This window comes from Tachysurus fulvidraco, chromosome 23 (genome assembly GCF_022655615.1).
Source record: "Tachysurus fulvidraco isolate hzauxx_2018 chromosome 23, HZAU_PFXX_2.0, whole genome shotgun sequence".
In the NCBI taxonomy this organism is placed as follows: Eukaryota; Metazoa; Chordata; class Actinopteri; order Siluriformes; family Bagridae; genus Tachysurus; species Tachysurus fulvidraco.
In genome coordinates, this window is record NC_062540.1 from 51,147 (window position 1) to 62,169 (window position 11,023).

The window sequence follows — 11,023 nt, forward strand, 5'->3', positions numbered from 1 at the left end:
CCTCCTTTTTATAGAGGGAGGCTCCACCTTCAATTTTCAAAAAGAAAGAATATTCTTTTTAGCAACCTCTATTCCTGCTTGGATTTTATTATTGATATATATAATATTTATATGGAGAGAGACAGGTAAATAACCTTATTTAATTCTATATTAATTAATCAGATATAATAATCGTTGTTATTTAGGTTAAATAACCATAAATCATTAATAGTTTTATTATAATTATTCAGAACTAATGTTCTTTCTTCCCCCTCTGTCTTTTCAGGTGGTTTCCAGCACGATTGGCGGACCGATTCGACAGATTGAGGTAAGTATTCACAGTGTTTGTGTTATTACTTTATGTTCTAAACATTCAATCATGCTTTTTCTTACCTCATCTTATCAGGGGCGGTTCCTAACTCAATCGGCGGACCAAGTGGACAGAGCAAGATGGTATTGAAGGGCAAAATTGCTGTTGTTATAAAGAACAAATGTTCATATTTTTATATTTTTCTCTCTCTCCGTTCTCCAGGTTTGGTTTCGGCCCAGGCGGTAGACAGAATGGACAGACCAAGACGGCAGTGGCGGCGCTGGCTGAGTTAGGGTAAGAGTTGGGGTTAGAGTTAGGGTTGGGATTAGGGTTAGGGTTAGGGTTAGGGTTAGGGTTAGGGTTAGGGTTGGGGGTAGGGTTAGGGTTGGGGGGTAGGATTGGAGTCCCCAGACCGTGGTCCCAATTAAGGGACTCACGTTGTGCACGGGCCTGCCTAACATGCCACCCTGATCGTCCCACCGTCCCCCCCGTGAGTCTCACACCATAAACCATGGAGTTTTTAAAGTGTTTTTTCGGGCGGGGACAGTCCAAGTAGGATCTGTCCCCTGTTCAAAAAATTCCTCACAATTGAGGTAATATCAATTAATAATTTGGGTATTCTGGGTGGAGGTGGAGGTGGATACCTTCCTTGCCCTCACTTCCCCATCATTGAAATTTGATTGTGATCGTGGTGGATGGAGGGGTAGGTGGATACCTTGCTGCCCTCACATCCCCACAATCAAACTTTAGTGTTTAGGGTGGAGGGGTAGGTGGATACCTTACGGCCCTCACAACCCTAAATGGCCGAATGAGTATTTTTAATGTGTTTTGGGGGGAGGGGTAGGTGGATACCTTGCTGCCCTCCTCCCCAAATGGCCAATTACATGGGCAGGTCAGTTGCAACGTTTCGGCTTTAATCAAGCCTTCATCAGGCGTTGACCTGCCAAAATTTGGAAAAACACTGAAAACCAAATAGATATGGACCAAGCAGTAGGTTAAATAACCTTAAAACATTCCAATTTAATAATTGTGATAATTGTGAGAGGTGTATTAGCCAAATGGCTGTGAGGTGTGTGCTGCACAGCTCAACTAACAAGTGTGAGTCTGTGTGCAGAGGCCTCCTTTTTATAGAGGGAGGCTCCACCTTCAATTTTCAAAAAGAAAGAATATTCTTTTTAGCAACCTCTATTCCTGCTTGGATTTTATTATTGATATATATAATATTTATATGGAGAGAGACAGGTAAATAACCTTATTTAATTCTATATTAATTAATCAGATATAATAATCGTTGTTATTTAGGTTAAATAACCATAAATCATTAATAGTTTTATTATAATTATTCAGAACTAATGTTCTTTCTTCCCCCTCTGTTTTTTCAGGTGGTTTCCAGCACGATTGGCGGACCGATTCGACAGATTGAGGTAAGTATTCACAATGTTTGTGTTATTACTTTATGTTCTAAACATTCAATCATGCTTTTTCTTACCTCATCTTATCAGGGGCGGTTCCTAACTCAATCGGCGGACCAAGTGGACAGAGCAAGATGGTATTCAAGGGCAAAATTGCTGTTGTTATAAAGAACAAATGTTCATATTTTTCTCTCTCTCCGTCCTCCAGGTTTGGTTTCGGCCCAGGCGGTAGACAGAATGGACAGACCAAGACGGCAGTGGCGGCGCTGGCTGAGTTAGGGTAAGAGTTGGGGTTAGAGTTAGGGTTGGGATTAGGGTTAGGGTTAGGGTTAGGGTTAGGGTTAGGGTTAGGGTTGGGGGTAGGGTTAGGGTTGGGGGGTAGGATTGGAGTCCCCAGACCGTGGTCCCAATTAAGGGACTCACGTTGTGCACGGGCCTGCCTAACATGCCACCCTGATCGTCCCACCGTCCCCCCCGTGAGTCTCACACCATAAACCATGGAGTTTTTAAAGTGTTTTTTCGGGCGGGGACAGTCCAAGTAGGATCTGTCCCCTGTTCAAAAAATTCCTCACAATTGAGGTAATATCAATTAATAATTTGGGTATTCTGGGTGGAGGTGGAGGTGGATACCTTCCTTGCCCTCACTTCCCCATCATTGAAATTTGATTGTGATCGTGGTGGATGGAGGGGTAGGTGGATACCTTGCTGCCCTCACATCCCCACAATCAAACTTTAGTGTTTAGGGTGGAGGGGTAGGTGGATACCTTACGGCCCTCACAACCCTAAATGGCCGAATGAGTATTTTTAATGTGTTTTGGGGGGAGGGGTAGGTGGATACCTTGCTGCCCTCCTCCCCAAATGGCCAATTACATGGGCAGGTCAGTTGCAACGTTTCGGCTTTAATCAAGCCTTCATCAGGCGTTGACCTGCCAAAATTTGGAAAAAACACTGAAAACCAAATAGATATGGACCAAGCAGTAGGTTAAATAACCTTAAAACATTCCAATTTAATAATTGTGATAATTGTGAGAGGTGTATTAGCCAAATGGCTGTGAGGTGTGTGCTGCACAGCTCAACTAACAAGTGTGAGTCTGTGTGCAGAGGCCTCCTTTTTATAGAGGGAGGCTCCACCTTCAATTTTCAAAAAGAAAGAATATTCTTTTTAGCAACCTCTATTCCTGCTTGGATTTTATTATTGATATATATAATATTTATATGGAGAGAGACAGGTAAATAACCTTATTTAATTCTATATTAATTAATCAGATATAATAATCGTTGTTATTTAGGTTAAATAACCATAAATCATTAATAGTTTTATTATAATTATTCAGAACTAATGTTCTTTCTTCCCCCTCTGTTTTTTCAGGTGGTTTCCAGCACGATTGGCGGACCGATTCGACAGATTGAGGTAAGTATTCACAATGTTTGTGTTATTACTTTATGTTCTAAACATTCAATCATGCTTTTTCTTACCTCATCTTATCAGGGGCGGTTCCTAACTCAATCGGCGGACCAAGTGGACAGAGCAAGATGGTATTCAAGGGCAAAATTGCTGTTGTTATAAAGAACAAATGTTCATATTTTTCTCTCTCTCCGTCCTCCAGGTTTGGTTTCGGCCCAGGCGGTAGACAGAATGGACAGACCAAGACGGCAGTGGCGGCGCTGGCTGAGTTAGGGTAAGAGTTGGGGTTAGAGTTAGGGTTGGGATTAGGGTTAGGGTTAGGGTTAGGGTTAGGGTTAGGGTTAGGGTTGGGGGTAGGGTTAGGGTTGGGGGGTAGGATTGGAGTCCCCAGACCGTGGTCCCAATTAAGGGACTCACGTTGTGCACGGGCCTGCCTAACATGCCACCCTGATCGTCCCACCGTCCCCCCCGTGAGTCTCACACCATAAACCATGGAGTTTTTAAAGTGTTTTTTCGGGCGGGGACAGTCCAAGTAGGATCTGTCCCCTGTTCAAAAAATTCCTCACAATTGAGGTAATATCAATTAATAATTTGGGTATTCTGGGTGGAGGTGGAGGTGGATACCTTCCTTGCCCTCACTTCCCCATCATTGAAATTTGATTGTGATCGTGGTGGATGGAGGGGTAGGTGGATACCTTGCTGCCCTCACATCCCCACAATCAAACTTTAGTGTTTAGGGTGGAGGGGTAGGTGGATACCTTACGGCCCTCACAACCCTAAATGGCCGAATGAGTATTTTTAATGTGTTTTGGGGGGAGGGGTAGGTGGATACCTTGCTGCCCTCCTCCCCAAATGGCCAATTACATGGGCAGGTCAGTTGCAACGTTTCGGCTTTAATCAAGCCTTCATCAGGCGTTGACCTGCCAAAATTTGGAAAAACACTGAAAACCAAATAGATATGGACCAAGCAGTAGGTTAAATAACCTTAAAACATTCCAATTTAATAATTGTGATAATTGTGAGAGGTGTATTAGCCAAATGGCTGTGAGGTGTGTGCTGCACAGCTCAACTAACAAGTGTGAGTCTGTGTGCAGAGGCCTCCTTTTTATAGAGGGAGGCTCCACCTTCAATTTTCAAAAAGAAAGAATATTCTTTTTAGCAACCTCTATTCCTGCTTGGATTTTATTATTGATATATATAATATTTATATGGAGAGAGACAGGTAAATAACCTTATTTAATTCTATATTAATTAATCAGATATAATAATCGTTGTTATTTAGGTTAAATAACCATAAATCATTAATAGTTTTATTATAATTATTCAGAACTAATGTTCTTTCTTCCCCCTCTGTTTTTTCAGGTGGTTTCCAGCACGATTGGCGGACCGATTCGACAGATTGAGGTAAGTATTCACAATGTTTGTGTTATTACTTTATGTTCTAAACATTCAATCATGCTTTTTCTTACCTCATCTTATCAGGGGCGGTTCCTAACTCAATCGGCGGACCAAGTGGACAGAGCAAGATGGTATTCAAGGGCAAAATTGCTGTTGTTATAAAGAACAAATGTTCATATTTTTCTCTCTCTCCGTCCTCCAGGTTTGGTTTCGGCCCAGGCGGTAGACAGAATGGACAGACCAAGACGGCAGTGGCGGCGCTGGCTGAGTTAGGGTAAGAGTTGGGGTTAGAGTTAGGGTTGGGATTAGGGTTAGGGTTAGGGTTAGGGTTAGGGTTAGGGTTGGGGGTAGGGTTAGGGTTGGGGGGTAGGATTGGAGTCCCCAGACCGTGGTCCCAATTAAGGGACTCACGTTGTGCACGGGCCTGCCTAACATGCCACCCTGATCGTCCCACCGTCCCCCCCGTGAGTCTCACACCATAAACCATGGAGTTTTTAAAGTGTTTTTTCGGGCGGGGACAGTCCAAGTAGGATCTGTCCCCTGTTCAAAAAATTCCTCACAATTGAGGTAATATCAATTAATAATTTGGGTATTCTGGGTGGAGGTGGAGGTGGATACCTTCCTTGCCCTCACTTCCCCATCATTGAAATTTGATTGTGATCGTGGTGGATGGAGGGGTAGGTGGATACCTTGCTGCCCTCACATCCCCACAATCAAACTTTAGTGTTTAGGGTGGAGGGGTAGGTGGATACCTTACGGCCCTCACAACCCTAAATGGCCGAATGAGTATTTTTAATGTGTTTTGGGGGGAGGGGTAGGTGGATACCTTGCTGCCCTCCTCCCCAAATGGCCAATTACATGGGCAGGTCAGTTGCAACGTTTCGGCTTTAATCAAGCCTTCATCAGGCGTTGACCTGCCAAAATTTGGAAAAACACTGAAAACCAAATAGATATGGACCAAGCAGTAGGTTAAATAACCTTAAAACATTCCAATTTAATAATTGTGATAATTGTGAGAGGTGTATTAGCCAAATGGCTGTGAGGTGTGTGCTGCACAGCTCAACTAACAAGTGTGAGTCTGTGTGCAGAGGCCTCCTTTTTATAGAGGGAGGCTCCACCTTCAATTTTCAAAAAGAAAGAATATTCTTTTTAGCAACCTCTATTCCTGCTTGGATTTTATTATTGATATATATAATATTTATATGGAGAGAGACAGGTAAATAACCTTATTTAATTCTATATTAATTAATCAGATATAATAATCGTTGTTATTTAGGTTAAATAACCATAAATCATTAATAGTTTTATTATAATTATTCAGAACTAATGTTCTTTCTTCCCCCTCTGTTTTTTCAGGTGGTTTCCAGCACGATTGGCGGACCGATTCGACAGATTGAGGTAAGTATTCACAATGTTTGTGTTATTACTTTATGTTCTAAACATTCAATCATGCTTTTTCTTACCTCATCTTATCAGGGGCGGTTCCTAACTCAATCGGCGGACCAAGTGGACAGAGCAAGATGGTATTCAAGGGCAAAATTGCTGTTGTTATAAAGAACAAATGTTCATATTTTTCTCTCTCTCCGTCCTCCAGGTTTGGTTTCGGCCCAGGCGGTAGACAGAATGGACAGACCAAGACGGCAGTGGCGGCGCTGGCTGAGTTAGGGTAAGAGTTGGGGTTAGAGTTAGGGTTGGGATTAGGGTTAGGGTTAGGGTTAGGGTTAGGGTTAGGGTTAGGGTTGGGGGTAGGGTTAGGGTTGGGGGGTAGGATTGGAGTCCCCAGACCGTGGTCCCAATTAAGGGACTCACGTTGTGCACGGGCCTGCCTAACATGCCACCCTGATCGTCCCACCGTCCCCCCCGTGAGTCTCACACCATAAACCATGGAGTTTTTAACCTCTTACCTGTCGCCCCCCTATTGTCATGATTTTCGCCTACATGACATACCCAACTAAAAGTGGTACAGCTCCCACATACTTTGACACACAGGGGTGTGCCTGATCTCATTGGAAAGAAGATAATCTCTAGTTTCTGATAGAAGTGTTAGTGTGATTCTAGGCCTTACTGACACAGAGTTACAGAGGCTAGAATGGAGGATTTCATTTCCGCCCAAATAATTTTTCTGAAAACTGCCTAAAATACACTACTGTAAACACATGTCAGGAGCTAAAGAACAACTCAGGGTCATAGCCACATGTCTTGTCTTTCACCATAAAAAGTTTGAAGTCAAAAGACTCAAAAATGGAGTTTATATGAATGTTTTTCTACAGGTATGTCCATGCGTTTTTGCTTTGTGCCATTTGGAGACTCCAAAATGAACCTTGGGTACCCAGAGTTTCCAAGGCTTATAACTTTTGAACCCCTTTGCCTAGAAACATCATCTTGGTATCTGATGAAAGCTTACACTCTGTGTTATGTTGTTGTGTATTTGGATTTGATGTCAGTCAATTAGGCACAAATTTACATTAGCATAACCACAAAAAAAACACATTTTCTTCCATTCCTCCTGAGGCTTTGATAAAAAAGGGCACACAAAATGCACTGGCAAAGTGTTTTTATGTTGAAGAATTGTAAAATGAACTATTTACATAATTTACAAAAACTGCAAAATACAAAACACACACACACACACACACACACACACAAGAAATATTTACATGTTATATAGAAAAGTTACAAATTATTCATGGTGTGCCATGTATTGTAACAGTCCCTGGTTATAACGAAGCACAGGCATACGTTGCAGGAGGTGCACTTTATTGTGGTCCTCCGGTGGCAGTGGACACACCTCCTCCGACCAACGGTGCCATCCTGCGAAAAGTGCACAAGCTTGTGTGAGGCACCTTGGGGAGCAGGAGGGGGTGGCTGTGGAGGGGCTGTGGAGGTAGACCCAACTTCTCTCAGCTCCATTACCAGGGTCTCCTGAAAGGCCTTGTGGGACATCACTTTCTCCTGCCTTGCAGTGGCGATCTCCTTGTAAAGGATGTAGGCATTGACGATGGCGATGTCGATGAAGTGGTACAGGAAAGACCGGTACCACTTCTTGGTTTTATGCAGGACACTGTAATAACCGATCATGGCATCTGACAGGTCCACACCACCCATGTGCCTGAGTAGAAAAGGAACATAGCCATTACATTACATATTGATGCACTCTCACTCACTCATTTTCTATCGCTTATCCGAGATATTGATGCATTGACATGATATCAATATTCATTTAAAAAAAACACTGTACATACCTGTTGTAATCCTTGATGGCTGGTGGAATGGAGATATCCTGCACACGCCACTGCCCATCTGCCCCCTTGATCCGTCTCCGGACACTATCGTCCCCATGTGCTGCATGAAGTGTGGAACACATCAGCACATCTCTGGTGTCCCTCCACTGCACAAACACCAGGGGCCCCTCACGGATCCAGCGAATGGTGCCCCGGGGAGACGACCTCACAAGCCCGCCTGGCCTGTCTTTGGGGAACCCAATACGCTGTCCACGAATGGTACCGCAGGCCCAGATCTTCTTTTGCAGGAGGTCACGAAAGAGATCTGGGCTTGTGTAAAAGTTATCTACAAATAACTTGTACCCGGTACCAAGCAAATGCGTATTTGTGAGACGCATGACGGAGTCATAGCTGAGCCCCTTGTTGATTGTTGCTCCCCTGCCTTCATAGATGAAGAAGTCCCAGGTGTAACCACTGGTGGAATCCGCCAGCACAAACAGCTTATAACCCCACTTCACGGGCTTATTCTTCATGTACTGGCGGATTCCGCTGCGGGCTTTGGAGGCGACCATCCTCTCATCGATGGAAATGCACTGGTGGGGTTGATAATGTGCCATGCACATCTGCCTGAACTCCTGGTACAATGGCTTTATTTTGCCAAGCTTATTGTACCCAGAGGTGCCTCTTCTTGAGTCGTTGGCAGCATCTTCATCAGGGTCACTGAGGTGGAGGGCGCGAGAGATGGCTCTGAAGCGGCGCCCGGACATCACGCTTGAGGGAAAAGGCAAGGCATACAGCTCATTCCTTCTCCAATAGTCAGTGATTGCTGTTGTCTTGAGTATTCCCATATATATAATCATTGCAAGGTAGGACATCATCTCTGCCATGGTAATCCTCTGGAATGTGTCCGGGTGATTCCTTTCTCCATATTTGTTGGAATTGTTCATGATGTCTTTGACAATGGTATTTGTCATGAATAAACTGAACAATTGTAGGATGGTGTATTTTACACCACCCATGAGCTGGCCACCAGGTGTGCGTGCTGGGAGGAAGGATGGCTGATCAGGAGTGATGTCCTCAACATCCGTGCCCTGCCATGCACCTTCAAGTCCAGAACTCGGAGTGCTTCTCCCTCCTGCTCTCCCTCTGCCTCTCCCTCTGCCTCTCCCTCTGCCTCTTCCTCTTCCTCTCCCTTGACTTGCAGGCTGTGTGGAGCTAGAGGGTTGGGGTTCCAGGTCCTCCTCCTCCACAGTCACTGGGGTCCTCTTGGGCCTCTTTCTCTCTGGCTGCCAATCTGAGTCTGATGACTCTGGCTCTCTGAAACAAAGAAATGCAATGGTTAGCTTGTCACACCTCATCCAGACACATTCAAACAATCTCAATGCCCAATAACAATCTCAATGCCCAATAACGACCCACAACCCTCAGAATAAACTCAGTGCAATACCAGGCAGAAATTCTGGCTCTCTGAAACAAAGAAATGCAATGAATAGCTTGTCACACCTCATCCAGACACATTCAAACAATCTCAATGCCCAATAACAATCTCAATGCCCAATAACGACCCACAACCCTCAGAATAAACTCAGTGCAATACCAGGCAGAAATTCTGGCTCTCTGAAACAAAGAAATGCAATGAATAGCTTGTCACACCTCATCCAGACACATTCAAACAATCTCAATGCCCAATAACAATCTCAATGCCCAATAACGACCCACAACCCTCAGAATAAACTCAGTGCAATACCAGGCAGAAACTGTTTTTACACAGCACCCTTCACAAAATACAAAGTTTCTGTATTGACCACGGTCAGATCACATTTAGAATTTCCCCTTACACATACACACGCACGCACGCACCCACACCCACACATATATACATATATATATATAATATATATACACATATACATATATACATATATACATATATATATACACATATACATATATACATATATATATATACATATATACATATATATACACACACACACACACACATATATATACATATATATATATATATATATATATATTTTATTTCCCCTTACACATACACACGCACGCACGCACCCACACATATATACATATATATATATACATATATATATATATATATACATATATACATATATATACACACACACACACACACACACACATATACATATATATATATATATATATATATATATATATATATATATATATATATATATATATATATACACATAAAATAATAAACACATAACATAATATATGTACTCACAGTTCTAGATCAGGATCTCTTCCATTTAGGAAATCCTCATCAGCTTCAGAATCCGTGGATAAATCGCTCTCTGCCGAGGACGAAAACTCATCTTCGGATAATTCGCAGAGCATGCTGGCTACCTGCGCAGGCGTGAAAAACTTTTTGCCTTCCATTTGGAAATTCTTGGCAAACTTTTCAAAAATACCTACAAGTATAGTAAAGTACAAGTACAAAAAACCGCACCAACGTCACAAACGTCACCTGCCGCAATAACAACAACACTAACAGCTGTGTGTGAGGGCGCACGCTTTACGCATCTGGAGATATGTTTATACGCACGGCTCTAACAGCCACGCCCCTTTACCTGATGGTACATACCATATATCGTTGGAATCGACTGTTTATTGGCTACAGAGCTATGACACTCACGGATCATGCAATCGCTACTGGAGGGAGCAGATGTCAATCAAAGAGAGGGTGTCCCACATAGGCTGGAGAGACATCATTGGCTTGTTAGCTGCCTATCTCTGCATCACAGGCACCGATTGGCTCATGAGAGGGCTTGTTTGAATCGGTAAACCCTTTTCTACAAATCTGATGCCCAAGTGTAGTTTTGTAAGCCTCCATTGAGCAGTGAGAGCCGAAAGAAAGGGCGGAAGTGAAGTACAGTTCGCAGTTTCCGGCAAGAAACGTAATATTTGTGAGGCGGGCAAAGCGTTTTTGATTAAAATGCTTACATATTCCAGTTCCGTAAACACTTGGGGATTTTTACAAGCATTTTGTTTTGGAAAATATTACCCCAGTGAAGAAAGGCAAGCGTTTAATTGTAAGTAAACAGACCGAACTAGCGCCGCCTAGTTTCGGTGGCTATCAAATTGATTAAATTGTTATGACGGCTATAAACCATATTATGCTTTGTGTGTGGGCTTAATAAAATCATGAGAGTTTAAGCTTTCAAACAGTATATAATTTAACCGTGTATTTAGAGGATTTATTGATTAAAAGTTACAATGAAGTTGCTGCAGCTTAGCCGCCTAGCGGTAG

General features: G+C 43.0%; 1 protein-coding gene across 1 annotated transcript; it reads right to left on the reverse strand.

The window, feature by feature from the left end:
- Positions 1 to 6,476: 6,476 nt before the first annotated feature.
- Positions 6,477 to 10,810, reverse strand: LOC113649508 (piggyBac transposable element-derived protein 4-like). Its single transcript, XM_047806836.1, has 3 exons — positions 9,998 to 10,810; positions 7,747 to 9,042; positions 6,477 to 7,613 (listed from the first exon to the last, which is right to left on the reverse strand). Exons 1-3 carry the CDS (start codon positions 10,150 to 10,152, stop codon positions 7,178 to 7,180), a joined length of 1,887 nt encoding a protein of 628 aa, XP_047662792.1. The 5' UTR covers positions 10,153 to 10,810; the 3' UTR covers positions 6,477 to 7,177.
- Between the last annotated feature and the right edge of the window lie 213 nt (positions 10,811 to 11,023).